The 23,104-nt window shown below is 40.6% G+C and overlaps 1 protein-coding gene across 1 annotated transcript in view; it reads left to right on the top strand.

Annotated features, from left to right (window-relative positions):
- Nucleotides 1-23,104, top strand: part of ABCA12 (ATP binding cassette subfamily A member 12) — a 154,841-nt gene that overhangs the window by 89,273 nt on the left and 42,464 nt on the right. The window contains exons 22-24 of the mRNA XM_063429419.1: nucleotides 11,654-11,769; nucleotides 12,558-12,729; nucleotides 12,926-13,179. Coding sequence (XP_063285489.1) covers nucleotides 11,654-11,769; nucleotides 12,558-12,729; nucleotides 12,926-13,179 — 542 coding nt within the window. The remainder of the gene's footprint in view (nucleotides 1-11,653; nucleotides 11,770-12,557; nucleotides 12,730-12,925; nucleotides 13,180-23,104) is intronic.

The raw sequence follows: 23,104 nt of genomic DNA, 5'->3' as shown, positions 1-23,104 counted from the left end.
AACTGGTTCATGGATTGCAGGATAAAACTTACCAGGAAAGGTTAAAGGATCTTAACATGTATAGCTTGGAGGAAAGACGAGACGGGGGGATATGATAGAAACATTTAAATACATAAAGGGAATCAACACAGTAAAGGAGGAGACTATATTTAAAAGAAGAAAAACTACAACAACAAGAGGACATAGTCTTAAATTAGAGGGACAAAGGTTTAAAAATAATATCAGGAAGTATTACTTTACTGAGAGGGTAGTGGATGCATGGAATAGCCTTCCAGCTGAAGTGGTAGAGGTTAACACAGTAAAGGAGTTTAAGCATGCGTGGGATAGGCATAAGGCTATCCTAACTATAAGATAAGGCCAGGGACTAATGAAAGTATTTAGAAAACTGGGCAGACTAGATGGGCCGAATGGTTCTTATCTGCCGTCACATTCTATGTTTCTATGTTTCTATAACCCCCTTCCCTCCACAGTTCCTAATAAATATATTACAAATATAATTCCCTCACCCCTGTAGCCTCCTCTATTTACATTTCCTTCTACACACACACACACATATATATATATATATATATATATATATATATACATATATATATATATATATATATATATATAAAATATTAATTGGGCCAGAAATATAAATGTAAAAAATATAATTATTGCCTCATCTCAAATTCCCAAGTCAGATCTTTCCCGTCCCCCTCTCCCCCTATCTAATACACTGCTGACCCCCCTCCCCCTAATATACTGCTGTCACCCCCCTCTTCTAATATACTGCTGTCACCCCCTCCTCTAATATACTGCTGACCCCTCCCTCCCCTAATACACAGTTAACCCCCCTCCCCTAATACATTACTGCCCCCCTTTTTCCCCTCCCCAATACATTACTGCCCCCCTTATTCCCCTCCCCAATACATTACTGCCCCCCTCCCAATACATTACTGCCCTCCTTCCCCCCCTCTCCAATACATTACTGCCCTCCCCTCCCCATTACATTACTGCCCCCCTTCTTCCCCTCCCCAATACATTACTACCCCCCTTCCCCAATACATTACTGCCCTCCCCTTCCCCAATACATTACTGCCCCCCTCACCTAAATACATTACTGCCCCCTCCCCAATACATTACTGCCCCCCCTCCCCTAAATACATTACTCCCCTCCCCAATACATTACTGCCCCCTCTCCAATACATTACTGCCCCCTCTCCCCTCCCCAATACATTACTGACCCCCTCCCTCCCCAATACATTACTGCCCCCCTCCCCCATACATTAATGATCCCCCTCCCCTCCCCATACATTAATGATCCCCCTCCCCCCCATACATTAATGACCCCCATACATTACTGACCCCCCCTCCCCCATACATTACTGACCCCCCTCCCCTCCCCCATACATTAATGACCACCCCCTCCCTAATACATTAATGACCACCCCCATCCCCTCCCCAATACATTAATGACCCCCCCAATACATTAATGACCCCTTCCTCAATACATTAATGACCCCCTTCCCCTCCCCCATACATTACTGACCCCCCTCCCCTCCCCATACATTAATGACCCCCCCTCCCCTCCCCCATACATTACTGACCCCCCTCCCCTCCCCAATACATTAATGACCACCCCCCTCCCCAATACATTAATGACCCCCCCAATACATTAATGACCACCCCCTCCCCTATACATTAATGACCCCCCTCCCCTCATCCATACATTACTGACCCCCTCCCCTCCCCATACATTAATGACCCCCCTCCCCTCCCCCATACATTAATGACCACCCCCCTCCCCTCCCCAATATATTAATGACCACCCCCTCCCCTCCCCCATACATTAATGACCACCCCCACTCCCCTCCCCAATATATTAATGACCACCCCCCTCCCCTCCCCAATACATTAATGACCACCCCCCCTCCCCTCCCCATACATTAATGACCCCCCTCCCCTCCCCCATACATTACTGACCCCCCTCCCCAATACATTAATGACCACCCCCCTCCCCAATACATTAATGACCCCCCTAATACATTAATGACCCCCCATACATTAATGACCCCCCTCCCCTCATCCATACATTACTGACCCCCCTCCCCTCCCCATACATTAATGACCCCCCTCCCCTCCCCCATACATTAATGACCACCCCCTCCCCTCCCCAATATATTAATGACCACCCCCTCCCCTCCCCCATACATTAATGACCACCCCCCCTCCCCTCCCCAATATATTAATGACCACCCCCCTCCCCTCCCCAATACATTAATGACCACCCCCCCTCCCCTCCCCATACATTAATGACCCCCCCATACATTACTGACCCCCCTCCCCAATACATTAATGACCACCCCCCTCCCCAATACATTAATGACCCCCCCTAATACATTAATGACCACCCCCCTCCCCTATACATTAATGACCCCCCTCCCCTCATCCATACATTACTGACCCCCCTCCCCTCCCCATACATTAATGACCCCCCTCCCCTCCCCCATACATTAATGACCACCCCCCTCCCCTCCCCAATATATTAATGACCACCCCCTCCCCTCCCCCATACATTAATGACCACCCCCCCTCCCCTCCCCAATATATTAATGACCACCCCCCTCCCCTCCCCAATACATTAATGACCACCCCCCCTCCCCTCCCCAATACATTAATGACCAACCCCCCTCCCCTCCCCAATATATTAATGACCACCCCCCCTCCCCAATACATTAATGACCACCCCCCTCCCCAATACATTAATGACCACCACCCCTCCCCAATACATTAATGACCACCACCCCTCCCCAATACATTAATGACCACCACCCCTCCCCTCTCCAATACATTAATTAATTAGGTCCCCCAAACCCCTTTATTCTTACCTTTACAAGTTCCAACAGCTCAGGGAAAAAAGGCCGCGATGCAGTTTCAGTAGAGCCGCCGCCGCGCAGCCGCCGGATGTGACGTCATGTCGTCATTTGCCGCTCACATTCGGCGGCTGACAGGAAGCAGCAGCGGCCGGCTCAGGTGTGGCTGCAGCCGCGCGGTTGTGGCTGCGACCGCGCGGCCGCATAGGGTAACAGAAATGTTAAAGCGGCCCCAGGGCAGCCAAATGTTAAAGCGGCCCCAGGGCAGCCAAATGTTAAAGCGGCCCCAGGGCTGGCGGCCTACCGGGAAATTTCCCGGTATCCCGGTAGGCCAGTCCGGCCCTGGCGTTACTTTTGTACCTAATGAAGGTAAAAGAAAAGAGATTAAAAAAAACAACAAAAAAAGGGAAGAAAATTGAGAAAAGGGGATAAAATAAAGGAGGAGAGTAAGCAGTGTTTAGTCTGGCTTACAAATTAGCAGTTGCAAAATAAGAGAAAGAAAAGTTATAGGCAGAAAGAAAAGAGAATTGTTGTTGGCTAATAATAAGTGGGCTAACTAGCTCAGCCTTATTTTTGTACCTAAGGAAGGTAAAAGAAAAGAGACAAAAAAAAACAACCAAAAAAAAGGAAGAAAATTGAGAAAAGGGGATAAAATAAAGGAGGAGAGCAAGCAGTGTTTAGTCTGGCTTACAAATTAGCAGTTGCAAAATAGGAGAAAGAAAAGTTATAGGCAGGAAAAAAGAGAGAATTGTTGTTGGCTAATAAAAAGTGGGCTACCTAGCTCAGCGTTACTTTTGTACCTAAGGAAGATAAAAGAAAAGAGATAAAAAAAACAACAAAAAAAGGGAAGAAAATTGAGAAAAGGGGATAAAATAAAGGAGGAGAGTAAGCAGTGTTTAGTCTGGCTTATAAATTAAGTTTTGTTATCTTGTAAAATAAAAGAAAAAAATAAGTAGGGAAGGAGAAGGAGAAAATAAAAAAGGGAAAAAGAGATCCTTGATATAGTGATATATACTAAGGAAGGTAAAGAAGAAGGCAGGAAAAGGAATTTCTTTTGATGGTGACACTTAATAAAAATTGGCACCTAATACAGCATTGTTTTTGGAGTTTGTAATAAAAGAGAAAAGAGGGGGGGGGGAGCACTGTGTGTGGTGCAGATCAAAACGTGGTAAGAGTAAAAGTAATTGTTAAATTGTGAAACTAATTTAGAACCCATGTCTGAAAAAAAGAAATATGCTCGTGGCTATTTACTAGAGTATCTGAAGATGGGTTTCATTGAATCTGTTACAAATAAACAGCTTCCAATGTGTTTACTGTGCCACAAGACATTATCTAATGAAGCAATGAAGCCAAGTCGATTGAGAGAACATCTCGCTACAAAGCATTCGCAAGATAAAGATAAGCCCATTGAATATTTTCAGGAGATCTATAAAAGATTTAAAAAACGTCCAACAATAGCTACATCCTTTCAAAAACAACATGCAAAGAATGAGGATGGATTAACTGCAGCTTATCGTATATCACACTTAATTGCAAAAAGTGGTAAAAGCCATAATACTGGAGAAACTTTGATAATACCCTCTATCAAAGAATTTATCTCAACAGTAATGCATCAGGATATACCTGAAGTTTTAAAAACATTGCCCCTTAGCGATAACACAGTAAAGAGACGCATTGACAAAATGGCGGCTAATGTTGAAAATAAACTTATAGGTATTCTCCAAAATTCGTCATTTTCCATACAATTGGATGAGTCTGTCATTGCAGATAATAATGCTCTACTGATGACATATGTACGGTACCTTGATGAAAACAATACATTGCAAGAAGAAATGCTATTCACTGTCAATCTGATTACAGATACAAAAGGATTATCAATATTTAATGCTGTGAAATCATACTTTGCAAAAAATAATATACCCTTGAACAATATTGTTGCATGTGCTACTGATGGAGCACCATCAATGGTAGGCCGCTATCATGGGTTTGTTGCTTACTTGAAGGAAGAAGTGCCAAACGTTTTGTGTATTCATTGTGTTGTGCACAGACAACATATTGTAGGAAAACATTTAAGTACAAGTCTCCATTCATCATTAAGTATAATAATTAAAGCTGTAAATAAGATAAAATCTAATGCCAAGTGTGATAGAATGTTTCGACAGCTGTGCCAGGATAATAACGAGCAGTTTATTAGGTTACTTTTACATACAGAAGTTCAATGGCTCTCAAAGGGTACATGCTTGTCTCGTTTTGTTGCATTATTTGATAGTGTCGTACAGTTTTTTGAAAGTGATAATGAGGCTGGTCTCTATGAACAGTTAAAAAACGTAAAGAATGATGCCTTTTATTTGGCAGACATTTTCAAGAGATTTAATGAAATAAATTTGCAGCTTCAAGGAGCCAATATAACTCTCATAAGTTGCAAAAATATTGTGTAATTATTTATCGAAAAGCTTGATCTTCTCCGTCATAATATTTTAAAGAGAGAATTTCATCAGTTTCCTGAATTGTCCTCTATAAACAATGATGTAACTCCGGGGGATATTGAAAGATTCAGTAGCCACCTCAAGGAACTCAAATTGGATATGGAAAAACGATTTCAAGATATTTTGAACTTAAAGGTGCATGACTGGATGATAAATCCTTTTACAGCAAATGTTGCTGAGGTTGATATAACTTGCCAAGAAGAACTATTAGAACTTAAATATGACGAAGAGAGTAAATGTAATTTTGGCAGTGGTGGATACCAAAAACTCTGGCAAAATAAAAAAATGCCTGCGTTATATCCAAATATGTGGAAAATTATGTTCAACTTATTAATACCTTTCCCTACCACATATCTTGTAGAATCAGGCTTTAGTGCTGTTAATCATATTATGAGCAAACAGAGAAATCGTCTGAATATCACCGAAAGAGGAGACCTTCGTTTGTTCCTTACGAAAATCGAACCAGATATAAAATATTTAGTCTCGCAGCATCAACCTCAAGGATCTCACTAGTAAAGCTAATTTAAATTTACTTTATTGTTTTCTAATTAAACTTTATAAAGTTAAAAACATTATAAACATGCATAAAGTAGAAATAAAAAGATAAATGTACGTACATTTCTTTTTTTTTAAAACACCCTCCTTTCTTAACCAATATTCCGCACTTGCGCAAAAACTGGTGGGCGGTAAGGAAATGTTTCCATCAAGAAAGATGCATTAGTGGGCGGTAGGTAAAAAAAGGTTGACTACCACTGCTCTAGAGTGTCAGCTGAATATAGATATGATAGCAGGCAGCATCATATCCCTTACTGAAAGATATACCTTTATTGTTTTCCATATACTGCAAGACCTGTAAATATTTATTTGTATGCCTGGTGTCTAGCGACCTCTAGTGGTATTTTAAGATAATTCTTCAAGTCTCACATTCTTTTGAATACTCTCTTCCATTGCACCATGGTCCCCACGCTTTCATCCCCATTGAAGTTACTTTCGGCGGTGGACATGGGTCATCATGGGCACTCTGACCGGTCTGCAGCTACTCAGCCCCATACACAGTAAACTGTGATGCACTCTGTTTTCAGCAATTTTAGCTAGAGCAACTCTTCTGTGTTATTGGACCAGATGGGCTAGTGTTCACTCCTCACCTGCATCAATGAGCCTGGGGCCCTTGACCCTGATTCACTGGTTGTCCTTCTTTGGTAGGTACTAACCCCTTCACCCCACGAGACTTGCTATTGGAGATGCTCTGACCTAGTCTTCTGACCTAGTCCTTGTCAAAGTCACTCAGATCTTTTTGATTGCCCATTTTCTGCCTAATATATCCTCTCCTCTGACAGTTGCTATTATAATGATATAATTAATGTTATTTACTTCAGAATGTGAATAAGGAATGTAGTGTATAAGTGGTGCAGTGTGTGTATATAAAGGGTGTTGTGTCTATAGGGGATCTCGTGTGCAGGGGTGCAGTGTGTGAGGGGTGCATGTGCATGTGTGAGGGTCTACTGTGTTTGAATGTGGGGTGCAGTGTGTTTAGTGTGTGAGTGGTGTGGTTGTGTGAAGGTATAGTGTTCGTGATGTGCAGTTTTTGGATGTGTGTGAAGGGTGCAGTGTGTGGGGGGGGTACCATGTGTGTGTGTGAGGGGTGCCATGTGTATGAGGGTTGCAGTGTGTGTGTGAGAGGTGCAGTGTGTATGTGTGGGGTGCAGTGTGTATGTGTGTGAGAGGTACAATATGTGTGAGGGGTGCAATGTGTGTGTGTGTTAGGGGTGCAGTGTGTGTATGAGAGGTGCAATGTTTGTGAGGCGTGCAGTGTTTGTATGTGTGTAAGGGGTGCAGTGTGTGTGAGGGGTGACGTGTATGTGAGGGGAGCCGTGTGTGTGTGAGGGGTGCAGTGTGTGTATGAGCGGTGCAGTGTATATGTGTGTTGGGGGTGCAGTGTGTGAGGGGTGCAGTGTGCATGTGCAAGAGGTGTAGAGTGTGTGAGAAGTGAAGTGTGGGTGAGGGTTGCAGTGTGTGTATTAGAGGTGCAATGTTTGTAAGTGATGCAGTGTGTGTGTGGGGTGCATGGTGAAGAATGCAATGTGTGTGTGATGGGCGCAGAGTGTTTTGTGCGTGTGTGATGGTGCAGTGTGTTTTTTTTGTGAGGAGTGTAGTGTGTATGAGTGGTGCAGTGTGTGCACAAGATGTGCAGTGCATGTATGTATGTGAGGGGTGTATGTGTATAGTGTATCTTGTGTGAAAAGTGTGTGCACAAGGGGTGCAAAGTGTGTGTAGTGTGCGTGTGAGAGGTATGTGTGTGAAAAGTGTAGTGTAAGAGGGGTGTAGTGTGTGGAGTGCAAAGTGTGTGGGGGTGCAGTGTGGGTGTGTGAGGGGTGCAGTGTGAGTGTGTCAGGGGTGCAGTGTGTGTGTTCATTATGTCGGGTTCAAAGTGTGTGTGAGGGGTACAGTGTGCTTTTTGTGTGAGGGGTAGAGTGTGTTGTGAGGTTATTTATGGGGTAATAAATATTAAAAATAATATTTTATAAAAATTAACAATTTTTAGTAATTTTAAAATTAATATTTTGGCACTGCTTCTCCTTGATTGAGTTAAAGTGAGTTACCCACTATTTTTATTGTTATAAACCCTGGAGTACGTTTATTAGAGGATTTGTATTTCACACATTAATCACAACCAATTATAAAAATTTTATTTATTGTGACAAATAATTAATAATATGTAATATGCATGACAATAATCTGTGAATATTTGGTATAACAATAGTATAAAATATGACAATAATTATGGCAACAATTACCACAACAAAGATAGTTTCTAAATTATTTGTCTTAAGGTAAGAGTGTTAGTCCACATAGAAATTATCCACCAGTAGGGTCAGTATACTTAGCAAATATTAGTACAGATTTCAGTACATGAATAATCAATTAGCTATTAATACATTAGCTAATGTATTACAATGATGACATCGTCAGTGAAAGTGATGTTTTTTGCATTTTTCACACACAAACGGCACTTTTTACTTCCGAGTATAACAGTACCCCTCATGTACAGGTTTTAAGGTGTTTCAAAAGTTACAGAGTCAAATATAAGGCTTGCGTTTCAGTTTTTTCACATTGAAATTAGCCAGATTGGTTACGCTGCCTTTGAGACCGTATGGTACCCCAGGAATGAAAATTACCCCCATGATGGCATACCATTTGCAATAGTAGACAACCCAAGGTATTGCAAATGGGATATGTCCAGTCTTTTTTAGTAGCCACGTAGTCACAAATACTGGCCAAAATTGGTGTTCAAATTAGTTTTTTGCATTTTTCACACACAAAGAAATATTAACGCTAACCTTGGCTAGTGTTTGTGACCAAGTGGCTACTAAAAAAGACTGGACATACCCCATTTGCAATACCATGGGTTGTCTACTATTGCAAATGGTATGCCATCATGGGGGTAATGCTCATTTCTGGGCTACCATACGGTCTCAAAGGCAATGTAAGCAATCTGGCGAATTTGCATGTGAAAAAAAATGAAAAATGTAACATGCTATATTTGACCCTGTAACTTCCCAGAACACAGTACATAGGGGGTACTGCTTTACACGTGAGACATCGCTGAATACAAATATGTGTATTTTATTGCAGTAATAGCAAACAGTATTATGACATGCACTGTTAAAATGTCAAGTAGAACTAAAAAAATTAAATAAAATTCTCTTTTTCTCCCATTTTTTTAAATATTTTATTCATATTAAATTGTTTCATAGCTAAATAGTTGATGTTAAATGAAAGCCCTGTTTCTCCTGAATAAAATGATATATAATAAGTGTGGGTTCATTTAATATGAAAGAGGTGAATTACAGTTGGACAGACATATAGCGTGCCAGGTTTTGTTTACGTTTTGTTTTGATCAAAACGTGTACATTTGGCTCAGTCCTTAACCCCTTAACGCCGTTACGACGTTCCATGCCGTCCCACATTAAATGGGCTTTAAAGCCGTTGCGGCGGCATGGAACGCCGTAACGGCTTTGAGCCCCAGGAGATGAGTTGTACTCACCTCCACCGCGATCCTCTTCTGGGGGGCTGCCTGACAGCCCAGGCAGCCCCCCTCCGGCAAATGAGGCCCCCAGGGGCCATGTGATCGCTCTCAAAGAGCGATCACATGGCCCCCTATAGCTGGCTATGGATCTGCCAGCAGGGGAACTGTCTGAAATATCACACAGTCCCCCTGCTGGTGGGAAAGTAAAAATAAATAAATTAAACAAGTGTAAAAATAAATTAAATATATATATATATATATATATATATATATATATATATATATATATATATATATATATATATATAATATGTATATATATTATATATATAATATATATACATATTATATATATGTAACGTCTTACAAAGTGTATTTTAATACTAATATAAGTATATATATTAATATTAAAATACACTTAGAATGACGTTACATATATATAATATGTATATATATTATATATATAATTGATGTACATATATATATATATATATTATATATAAATACGTATAATTAAAATAAATAAAGTAATAAAATAAATAAATAAAATATTAAACAACATTTAATATAAATTATATATGCATATGTAATTTCATTCTAACTGTATTTTGTTATTAATATATATATATCGGTAAGAAAATACACTTAGAATGACATTCTATATATATATCTATCTATATATAAAATACAAATAACCGCAAATATATATATATATAGATAAATACATATAATTACATAAAAGATTACATTAGTATACACGTAGAATTTAAATACCTATAAATGCATATATATTAAAATTCTACGTGTATATTTAAATAATCTTTTAACATAATTATGTGATTTGATTAATTAAAATGTGATTGACATGCCTGACAACACAGGGAGAAAGTGCAGAAAATTTAATTCGCAAGCACTATATTTGACCCTGTAACTCTCCAAGACACCATAAAACCTATACATAGGGGGTACTGTTTTACTCGGGAGACTTCGCTGAACTCAAATATTAGTGTTTCAAACTGGTAAATTGTATTACAACAATGATATTTTAAGTAAAAGTTAAGTTATTCGCATTTTTTACAAACGAACGGCACTTATATGGTCTATATTATTGTTGTAATATGTTTTACGGTTTTAAAACACTAATATTTGTGTTTAGTGAAGTCTCCCGAGAATAACAGTACCCCCCATGTACAGGTTTTATGGTGTTTTGGAAAGTTAGAGAGTCACATATAAGGCTTGCATTTCATTTTTTTCACATTGAAATTTGCCAGATTGGTTATGTTGCCTTTGAGAGCGTATGGTAGCCCAGGAATGAGAATTACCCCCATGATGGCATAGCATTTGCAAAAGTAGACAACCCAATGTATTGCAAGTGGGGTATGTCCAGTCTTTCTTAGTAGCCACTTAGTCACAAACACTGGCCAAATATTCGTTTTTTGCTTTTTTCACACAAAAACAAATATGAACGCTAACTTTGGTCAGTGTTTGTGACTAAGTGGCTACTAAAAAAGACTAAACATAACCCACTTTCAATACCTTGGCTTGTCTACTTTTTCAAATGCTATGCCATTATGGGGGTAATTCTCATTCCTGGGCTACCACACCGTCTCAAAGGTAACATTACTAATCTGGAAAATTTTAATTTAAAAATTGAATTTTCTATATTTGACCCTGTAACTTTCCAAAACAACATAAAACCTGTTAATGGGTACTGTTGTACTCGTGAGACATCGCTGATTACAAATATGTGCATTTTATTGCAGTAAAACCTAACAGTGTTCACAGTTAAAATGTCAGACGGAAATGCAAATTTAAAAAAAAATCTTATTTTCTCACATTTTTTGTAATTTTATTCATAATAAATTATGTTCCATATATGAATAGTTAATGATAGATTAAAGCCCTGTTTCTCCTGAACAAAATGATATATAATAAGTGTGCTTGTATATAATTTGAAAGAGGGGAACTACGGGTGAACAGACATATAGCGCAAATTCCAGTTTTTGTTTACGTTTTGTTTTGATCAGAACGTGCACTATTGACTCCGTCCTGAAGGGGTTAAGGGGTTAAAAAGTATACATATTGTTTTTGTACTGTTTAGCGCACCCTACACTTCCTTGTCTTGTATTCTATTGTATTGATTGGTTGTACCTGTGAGGGAACAACCTTGGAGTGTCACTTTTTACATTGTTATGTAGCACCACGTTTTCACTACATTGATTCATATTCTGACAGATGCATGGTTATAGACGATAACATAAATGCACTTGTTTGTTACTCAGATCATGTACTTAATACCAGTGGCAATTTCCATCGCAGTGATAGCAGCATTTAAGCTTCCAGCTTTCTGCAATGATTCTAACCTGGGAGCCGTGTCTGTACTCTTCATTTTATTTGGGTAAGTGATTTGTTTTTTGTTTTTTTTACCCGTTAGCATCATTTTTGCATCACTGAATGCCATGTGTGCATACTACATAAATTGATGGCCTAGCAAATAAGTGAATATCTTTACCAAATATATTCAAAGCTCAACAGAACAGAATTGATTTCAGTAACAAGAAACAGTACTAATGTTTAAAGTTTCTTTGTCCTTAGTAAACGTGTTCTGTTAGTGAACCAGCACCTATTTTATAATAATGTTACAGTTTGCAATGTACATTTGTCTCTGGAGTTTAATTACTTTTTAATAAGATTTGATTGTAATGAAATATTTTTAGAAGCTCTATAAAACACTTGTGTGAATGATTTCCCCCTGCTGTAAATGGTTCTACTTTATTTACCCCAATTTATATATTTAACCAATAAATCTTTTTGCGTATTCCATTGCTTATTTGGAGTGTAGGTTTGGCTACAATTTTGCGTCTGGCCACCACATATTAAACCTTTAAACAGCCTTAAATGGTTGAACTTGCTGGCCATTGTTTAGCCAATATATGTACAAAACTATGTAACTGAATTAAGTACTTTGTTTATTACTAACCTTTAATAGTTAGATACACATGGTAATCTTTGCAGCCATTCAAGCCAAACAACAGAGCCTATAACACTCTTGCACATAGCCATCAAGGCAGCTGTCATGTGCTCCTTCTCCTCTTTCTTCATGGACCCTGTATCTACATATCATAAGCAAAATATTTCAACTGCATTATGTTTCCACTGACTACTTTCCTTTTCTGTCCCCTGTAGTTATGCAACCTTTGCGTGGATGTATCTAATAGCAGGAACCTTTAAGAACTCTGGCATGGCTTTCATTGTGTATGTGGGCATCAACTTGTTCATCGCCATCAACACAATCATTCCATCATCTATAATTTACTTCCTCGTCCAGCAAACAGGCCTTTTCAATGTGGACTATGAGGTACTTACTCTTATATTTATAAACATTACCTTGAAACTCTCTTCTATCCTTCCTATGTCAGTGTACTGTTTCATGACTTTGAATTTTGTATTCCATAATTTCTTTGCCAGCTCTTTCTAAAACTGTTTGATATCTTAACTTTCTTCTTAGGGTTTTATTAAGTATTAAACTCATTTATTTAAATTTTTATTTCCAGAGTCTAAATAATATATATAATACCCTCACAAATGTCTTCAAGACTTTCCCTCAATTCTGCTTTGGGTACGGTATGGTCCTGCTCTCCCAACAGCAGTATATACAAAATAAACAGTCTTTATATGGATATGATAAGAAAGTCAATGTTTACAGCATGGATATTTTAGGTTGGAACCTTTCTGCTATGGCTATCCAAGGAACATTGTGCTTACTGCTGCGACTGCTCCTGAACGAGGGAATCATTTTCAGTGTGAAGTAAGTAATGCGTTTTTTGAATAGTAGCGATTAACAATTTGCTGGCACTTTTGAAATAAGAATAAGTTTAATAACAACGATATGCATTATTTAACCAGGTTAAACCATCACTAGTTTCCCAAGCCATCCTGGGCTATAGAAGATAAGCTTACTTTGTCAAACATTTTATACTTTAATGTGACGGAAAACAAAAAATTTTTTTTGAAGAACCTAGACTTTATTACCTATATGAGGAGAAAATAAAATGATCACTTTTAAACTCAAATCCTAAAATGTTCCGTAAGGAAGAGTGTATAGGGTGTTAGCTTAATGAAGTGGTCTGGGTGCCAGGTCCAGCTAGGGTTAACCCATTTTTTTATAAACATAGCAGTTTCAGAGAAACTGCTATGTTTATAAATGGGTTAATCCAGCCTCCAAATCCTCTAGTGGCTGTCTCACTGACAGCCGCTAGAGGCGCTTGCGTGATTCTCACTGTGAAAATCACAGTGAGAGCATGCAAGCGTCCATAGGAAAGCATTGATAATGCTTTCCTATGAGACCGGCTGAATGCGCACGCAGCTCTTGCCGCGCGTGCGCATTCAGCCGAATGGGAGGAGAGGAGGAGGATCGGAGGAGGAGAGCTCCCCACCCGGCACTGGATAAAACCCTTTACTCTCCATCCAGCCCGGCGGGAGGGGGTCCCTGAGGGTGGGGGCACCCTCAGGGCACTATAGTGCCAGGAAAACGAGTATGTTTTCCTGGCACTATAGTGGTCCTTTAATATAATGTCACAAATCGCCATCTAACATATAAAACCTACACTTCCGTGTATTTAGAGTGGGAGTCAGTTTTTGATAGCTATTTTTGGTTGTCTGTGACAGAGCTCCTGTACTCCGACTGAGTACCTCCGCCCAATCCGCTTCCTAGACAGTTGCAGGGACATTGGAACTTTCCATCTGGAGCTTTTCCACCCGATCAGGCTCCAGCTCTCCTTCCAGGCAGGTATCATCCCCTCTGCAGCTCTGCTTCCAAGGAGGTATCGTCCCTTCTGCCTATTCCACTGCAGTCCTTCTTTTTTCAGGCAGGTATCATCCCCTCTCCCTATTCCACTGCAGCTCTGCATACAATAATTATGGTTATTGCATTTACAAATGTAATTGAGGCTCTCAGGGCTACAGGGATCATGCAGCCAGCAAAAAGGTCTAAAGGCTCGGTCACTGGGATTCCTAAAAATCCACACAGAACACCAAGTTTCAAATGGAATTAACATGCAATACTTGATTTTACTTGGGACTAGCCCAAAAGTTCATTACAACAGTCAAATAACATTATACAACATACAGGAACTTTTTATAACACAATGACATATTTATAATGGAGTGGGGATGACAATAATTGACAGAAAATATCTCTCCTGCCTGCAGAATTAGCAATATGCAAATTACCCAAATATGCAAATTATCAAGCCTTGCTATTCAGGTAGTGCATATAGTTTTTGCTAGATTCTTGCAACCAACAGGGGGCACTGTACAGGCTCCACAGCCAAATCCACCTAGCTGATTGCGAGCATTAGCAAGACTGGAGAGCACACTAACATTTAACACTAAACAATTACATTACACACACCCTGCACCTACAATGGGCACAGGGTGACTTAAACATAGGAGTCAACAGGGGGCTGGTGGCACTCACCTGAACATGCATAAATAGGGTGCTGCTGAGAGCCAATTTATACAATAAAAAGAAGAAAATCCAGCACACTCCCTTATTCACTAAACAGCAACTTTGGTGCTGACAGATTTATTAGTTTTTTAAAGACTCCTAATCTAGGCAAAAAATAATGGGGGTTTAGTTACATTATATGATTATACATTGCATAAGCCTGCCACAACGTCAATGTATCCCATCTTTGGCAGGTCCTACTCTAACAGCCTAATGTCTGCTTCATGAGCTACTTACTTGGGGAAAAAATTCCATCTGGAGTTCTCTGCAGTACAAGGCTAAATAGGGCCATAGGATAAAACATAGGAGTCATCCAGGGATCTAATTGAAGTGTCCATCTTATACTCCCAGTGTTGGTGACTACGGTCACATATCTCCCCCTTCCAATGGAGACTAACCTGGGAGAAGATTCTGAATGGGTTTACTTCCAAATTAGTAATTTTGGTAATCTCTAGGCCAAAGCAAGGTTCAGGATAGAAAACCATTTTAAAAGAGTCACTTACCCAGCCAACCATGTCATTTCTCATAGTATGTAACTGCAGCAGGGCAAAAGTGTCAACTAAACCTTCTTCCTTAAGTTCTATCAGCCGCTGGAGAGAATACAGAGTGGCCAGTGTCTCTAAATCAATGAGTTGGGGATCTGAGCAAACTACTAAGCATTCTGGGATTACACTAGTGGAAACTGTAGACCCCTCCACCAATATGGGACAAATAACCACTCTGCCCCGATGCCAGCGCTTCAGCTGGAGTTATGGTGAGCTCCCCCTACTGCTGCTGGGCAAAGAGCCTGCTCAGGTCCTCTCCCCAGGATGTTAACCTCCCCTCCCTGAAGCTCTTTCTGCCACTGGGGAGATGGGCGGCCTGCACCATATCCCAGACACACACTCTGCTGATAGGACGATATTAGGGTGGCTTGGGCTCCCATGCTACGGGGTTGGGTATCTAGGTCGACTGCCCAGTGATCCACGTGTGGAGACCATGGTCCCATCCACACCACCTGTGCCAAAAACCTATGGGGCTTGTGGGAATTGAGACCAGCGGTGCTCTGCACTGATGCCAGCTCTTCTGCTGGAGTGACGACTGCAACTTAGGTGGCCAATACTCAACAGTTCTGCTCCACCGATTGTTGTAGACAGAGTCTAGTAACACTGCCCTTCTGCCAGCTCTTCCATTGGGGTTGCACTCTGTCTCCACTCCCGGTAACTTACTTTGCCACTGGGGAAGGGAACTGATTATCTCTGCTCCCTGTAACTCGCACTGCTGCTGGGGAGGGGGATGTTACTCTTTTCTCCCTGAAGGACCAATTGCTCCTGGGGAGATGTCTGAGTGGCTGTAGACCCCATGCCAGGGGTTTAGGGATCTGGGCCGACTGCCCAGCATCCAAAGATTACACTGGTGGAGACTATAGTCCCCTCCACCAATGCAGGACAAATATTATATTTTTGTAGTGTTGGGGACAGAGGACTCTGCACTCTGTCCTGATGCCAGCGCTTCAGCTGGGGGTATGGTTAGCACCTCGGACTCATCCACTAATGTAGAGCTCTTCTCCACTCTCACACCTGCAGGAGCAACAGCAGGTTGGGGGCAGAGGACAGTGGCACTCTGTCCCAATGCCAGCACTTCAGCTGGAGTAGTGGCTGCAACTCCGGTGGCCAATACTCAATAGTCCTGGGCCACCAACTGTTGTAGACAGCAACACTCTGCCCTGCTGCCAGCTCTTCTGCTGGGGTTGCACTCTGCTGCTGGGGAGATAGGTCAATTACAACTACTTGGTCGAGATCTGCCGCTGGGAAGGGAGACTGATTGCCTCTATTCCTTGGGTTGCACTCTGCCGCTGGGGGCCAGCTACCTTTACCTCTGCATGATGGGTTCCCATCTGCCGCTGGGGAGGGAGGCTAACACCCTCTGATATAAAGTCAATTAAATCTGTGGGCACATTCTCCCAGATCAATTGCACTACCTCTGCCGAATGGCCGCTGCAAAACTCTTTTCGCTGGAGACCTCCTCCCCTAGTCTTGGCCATCTGGAACTTGCAGTCTCTTTTGGCTTGTAAATTAACAGTGTTGCCTGGAAGGTCTCCATCGAAACATTAGAGCCATACCAGGCCAGTCGCTGCCGCACCTCAAACAGAATCTCTGATTTAGAGTCAGAAGATGCCATCCCTGCCTAGTCCAACTCTGTGGCCACCTCTGCTTATGGATTGCCTCCGAAGAAAGCCAATCGCTCCAACAGTCTGCTCTGGAGCTCCTTTCCTGACAAGGATACTGCACGAGTGCTAGTGCTATCCCTCTCCAGAAGATGCGCAGGGTTCCAAGACGATGCGCTGATATCCCAGGGACTATTCCCCAGTTGCTTGGAAGCCATCCCATCGCTGCCACCAAATGTTACATAGTTACATAGTTACATAGTTACATAGTTACATAGCTGAAAAGAGACTTGCGTCCATCAAGTTCAGCCTTCCTCACATTTGTTTTTTGCTGTTGATCCAAAAGAAGGATATAAAAAAAAAAAAACCCAGTTTGAATCACTTCCAATTTTGCAACAAGCTAGGAAAAAAATTCCTTCTTGACCCCAGAATGGCAGTCAGATTTATCCTTGGATCAAGCAGTTATTACCCTACATTGAAAGATTATATCCTTGAATATTCTGTTTTTGCAAGTATGCATCTAGTAGCTGTTTGAACATCTGTATGGACTCTGATAAAACCACTTCTTCAGGCAGAGAATTCCACATCCTGATTGTTCTTACAGTAAAAAAACCTTTCCTTTGCCTTAGACGAAATCTTCTTTCTTCTAGTCTAAACGCATGACCTCGTGTCCTATGTAAAGTCCGGTTTGTGAATAGATTTCCACACAATGGTTTGTATTGGCCTCGAATATATTTGTATAATGTTATCATATCCCCTCTCAGGCGACGTTTTTCTAAACTAAATAGGTTTAAATTTGTTAACCTTTCTTCATAGCTGATATGTTCCATTCCTTTTATTAATTTTGTAGCCCGCCTCTGCACTTTTTCTAGTGCCATAATATCCTTCTTTAGAACAGGTGCCCAAAATTGCACAGCATATTCAATGTGTGGTCTTACCAGTGATTTATAAAGAGGCAAAATTATATTCTCGTCCCGAGAATGAATGCCCTTTTTCATGCATGACAATACCCTCCTGGCCTTGGCCACTGCTGATTGACATTGCACATTGTTGCATAGTTTGTTGTCTATAACAATTCCCAAGTCCTTTTCGTGTGTTGTTATCCCTAATTCGCTTCCATTAAGGGTATACGTTGCTTGTGTATTCTTTACGCCGAAGTGCATAACTTTGCATTTTTCAACATTACATTTCATCTGCCATTTGAGTGCCCAGTCCTCCAGTCTATCTAAATCCCTCTGCAGCAAAGTAATATCTTGCTCACATTGTATTATTTTACAAAGTTTTGTGTCATCTGCAAACACTGAAACATGACTTTCAATGCTGTCTTCAAGATCATTTATAAACATGTTAAATAGAAGGGGTCCCAGAACAGACCCCTGAGGGACACCACTTGCCACCTCTGTCCAGCTTGAAAATTTACCATTAACGACAACTCTTTGTACTCTGTTTTTAAGCCAATGTTCTACCCAAGAACAAGCATTTTCATCTAGACCGATTTCCTTGAGTTTGAACACTAATCTTCTGTGTGGAACTGTATCAAATGCCTTGGCAAAGTCCAAATAGATCACATCCACTGCAACACCCTGATCTATACTTCTACTTACTTCTTCGTAGAATGCAATCAAGTTAGTTTGACACGACCTGTGCTTCATAAAACCGTGCTGATTTTTGCTGATAACCATGGAATTCTTGAATATAATCCCTTAATAACCTTTCAAATATTTTACCAGCCACAGAAGTTAAGCTCACAGGTCTATAATTTCCAGGCAAGGATTTTGAACCCTTTTTGAATATAGGAACCACATCTGCCTTCCTCCAATCCTCCGGAACACTTCCTGAAAGAAAAGAATCTTGAAAGATTAAAAACAGAGGTTCACTTATTTCTACACTTAGTTCCTTAAGTACACGTGGATGGATACCGTCAGGCCCGGGAGCTTTGTTTACATTAACTTTCTTTAGTTGCTGCAGCACCTTGTCTTGAGTTAACCAATTACAATTATTCTGCAAGTTTTTAGTAGCAATCATTTGCACATCTATTGCCATGGGTTCTTCCTTAATATATACAGAGGAGAAATAGTTATTTAAAATTCCTGCCTTTTCCTGGTCTTCATTGACTAACACCCCCGTTTCAGTTTTTAGTGTAGCTACACTTTCATTTTTGGGTTTTTTAGAATTTATGTACTTAAAAAATGCTTTAGGGTTGGTTTTGCTCTCTTTAGCTATCATTTTTTCATTTTGAAGTTTAGCAAGTCTAATTGCCTTTTTGCACGCATTATTTGCTTCCTTATATCTTTTATAAGATGCATCGGATTTGTCCGATTTAAATGCTTTAAATGCCCTTTTCTTATTTTTAATCTCTTGTTTTACTTTTCTAGTAAGCCACATTGGTTTTAATTTGTTTCTTTTATATTTATTTCCCAATGGTACATACTGAGAAATGTACCTTTCTAATATTTGTTGGAAGATGATCCATTTATCCTCAGTGTTCTTTTCACTAAAGAGTTTATGCCAGTCAATATATTGTAAAGCTTCCCTTAACTTATTGAAATTGGCCTTTTTAAAATTATATGTTTTAGTATACCCCATGTGCTTTTGTTTTTTTGAGTTTATTTCAAAGGACACTATATTGTGATCACTATTTCCCAAGTGCTCACCTACTTGAATGTTGGTCAAAAGATCAATGTTGTTTGTTAAAACCAGGTCCAGACAAGCGTCCATTCTAGTTGGTGCTTGTACTAGTTGTGACATGAAGGTGTCATTTAACAAGTTTAAAAACCTAATTCCCTTTGCTGAGCTACTAGTCCCTCTGTCCCAATTTATGTCCGGGTAATTAAAATCTCCAATAATTAAAGTGTTACCCAGATTTGCAGCTTTCTCAATTTGCTCAAACAGCTGTTGTTCCTCGTCAATATTAACATTAGGCGGTTTATAACATATCCCAACCAATAGTTGGTTTCCCTTGTTTTCCCCCACGCAGATATTTACCCATAAAGCCTCCACATTTTCCTCATCGCATTCCATTTGCTTAAGATTTGGCTTTAAATCATGGTTGACATACAAACATACCCCACCACCCTTCTTTTTTTGCCTATCCTTCCTAAATAACATGTACCCATTTAAGTTAACTGCCCAGTCATGTGTCTCATCCCACCATGTTTCAGTTATGCCTATTATATCATATTGTTTAGTGTATGCTAATGCCTCTAGTTCCCCAATTTTGTTATTTAGGCTCCTTGCATTAGTAAGCATACATTTAATATCATGCATCACTTGTATATTTTGTGAATTATCAACATTACATAGCTTCTCTGTTCTGAGCTTGCCCCTCCCCCCGTCTCCACCCTCCTTGTACTGTGCTAAAGCCCATTTCCTTTCTGTCCTATCTCCATTTTGTAAATTACTATGAACCTCCCCCCCTACTACTAGTTTAAAGTCTCCTCCAACCTTCTAGCCATCCTATCCCCCAGCACTGCAGACCCTCTCCCGTTTAGGTGCAATCCATCACTACTATAAAGGTTGTACCCAATCGCAAAGTCGGCCCAGTGCTCTAAAAACCCAAAACCCTCCTTCCTGCACCAAGACTTCAGCCACGAATTAACCTCACTAATCTCCCGCTGCCTTTCCACTGTAGCGCGTGGCACAGGTAATATCTCAGAGAATACCACCTTGGAGGTCCTTTTCTTAAGTTTGCTACCTAATTCCCTGAAATCATTCTTTAGGACCTTCCATCTTCCTCTTACTTTGTCATTGGTACCAACATGGACCATGACCGCTGGGTCATCCCCAGCCCCTCCCAATAATCCATCCACTCTATCAGCAACATGCCGGACCCGAGCACCCGGGAGACAGCAAACTGTCCGGTTGAGCCGATCAGAGCGGCAGATTGCCCTATCTGCTCTCCTAATGATAGAGTCCCCTACCACCAAAACCTGTCTTGCCTTCCTTACATTTTGATTCCCACCCGTACTAGGGGGGCTGTTAGCTCGGCTGTTAGAAGTAACAGCTTCCTCTAATACAGCTACTCCTGAGCTGATGCTCCCAACATCTTCCCTCAAACGGGCAAATCTGCTAGGTTGCACCAAATCAGGACTAGCTAGCCCTTTCCTCTTCCCTCCCCCCCTGCTTCCTCGCCCCACTGTCACCCAGCTACATGCCTGTTCCCCATCTGTCATATCTCCTCCCTCTCCACTACCTGTCCCCACTAAACTCTGCTCAGTCAGCAGCAGACTCCTCTCAAGATTGTCGATCTCCCTCAAAGTTGCGATTTGCTTCTCGAGATCTCCAATCTGAGCTTCCAGAGAAGCCACTCGCACACAACCATCACAGAGGTATGGACCATGGACGGGTACATCCAGGCATCCATACATGCAACAAGATGTGCATTGAGTTAAATTAACAATCTTGCTAACACTCATTTCCCCAGATACAGATAAAAATAACAAATATATAAATAATAATAAATAATAAAAAAAATAAAAAAAAAAATAAAAAAAAAAAAAAATTTTTTTAAAAAATATAAAAAAAATATATAAAATAAATAATTACAAATTACCTTGATAGTTTAAACCCCTAGTTAGTTTGAACTCCTGGTTTTCTAACTCCTACTTGAAAGAGTCTACTTAATAGAGTCTGCTTCCATGTGACTGAGCTTCCTAGCCACATGAAGGGACACTGGAACTTTTCCACCCCAGTTGAAGAAGCTTGACTTGGGTCCTTCTGGAGCTTTTCCACCCGACCAGGCTGCAGTTCTCCTTCCAGGCAGTTACCATCCCCTCTGCCTATCTCACTGCAGCTCTGCAAACAGTGATTATGGTTATTGCCTTTACAAATGCAATTGATGCTCTCAGGCCTAGCTCTTTTGATTTATCCTGAACAGGAACTTGACAGGAACAGGGGTGAGGATGACAATAATTAACAGGAAATTACATATTTATAAAGAGGTGAGTAAGCCAATAATTAACAGAAAATATCTCTCCTGCCTGCAGAATTAGCAATATGTAAATTAACCTGAATATGCTAATTGGCAAGTCTTGTTATTCAGGTAGTGCGGATAGCTGCTGCTAAATCCTTGCAACCAACAGGTGGCGCTGTACAGGCTCCACAGTCAAATAGACCTAGTTGATTGCAAGCATTAGCAAGACAGGAGAGCACACTAACATTTAACACTAAACAATTACATTAAACACACCCTGCATCCACAATGGGCACATGGTGACTTAAACATAGGAGTCATACAGGGATCTAATTGAAGTGTCCATCTTATACTCCCAGTGATGTTGACTACTGTCACAGTGTCCTATTAAAGTGTCAGTGTTAAAACAGCGACCCAAAACAACATATGATACTGTAGCGGTTATGGTACTTGGAGGGTTATTTTAATTAATTTTTTTGAGTGACAATTTCCCATCAATACTGCAATCTTTAAATACTGTAGGGAAATGAAATAGCAAAAACATATGCAATGATAATACTAGGTAGTGTTAACTCCTTAGCGAGGCTGCCTCTTTATTTTTATTGTTTTACTCATGAGAACTAAGAGATAGATAAAACATAGAATTTGTTAGGCAAAAGTGGGCATTCACCCCTTGGTTTATCTATCAGAGCATTGGTGCATGAATTACCCACAAAAAGCTAAATCGGACATGTCTAACGGGTTCTGCACGGTTATCACTCATGGCTGCCGTGGTGTTAGGGTGAGAGCCCTGCGCTGCCAGAGTGACTTAGCATTTTTAAGGGTAAGGAAGCCTGTTTGAGTACCTCAAAAACATCTAATGCGAGTGTCCGTAAATGATTTGTTGTTTTGAATAACCTCGCGTTATAGCCCTGGGTTATGGATAATAGTGGTGTTGTAGCATGCTGGGCTTAATCCAACTCTAATTTTTAATGCCCCTAACCAAGGGGGCCCCAGGGTCAGATTGGCTCTGTTGCCTTTGAGACCGTATGGTAGCCAAGGTCAATATCAGAATATATCAAGAGAGACTTACTATAAACATTAATGTGTTTTAAGACAGAAACCACTTTCTGATTGGTCCACATCATCTCTGTGACTCCAAATTGATCAAATATGGGGTTGCCTAG

This window comes from Pelobates fuscus, chromosome 8, assembly GCF_036172605.1.
Source record: "Pelobates fuscus isolate aPelFus1 chromosome 8, aPelFus1.pri, whole genome shotgun sequence".
Taxonomy (NCBI): Eukaryota; Metazoa; Chordata; class Amphibia; order Anura; family Pelobatidae; genus Pelobates; species Pelobates fuscus.
This window is presented reverse-complemented; position numbering and strand designations above follow the sequence as displayed.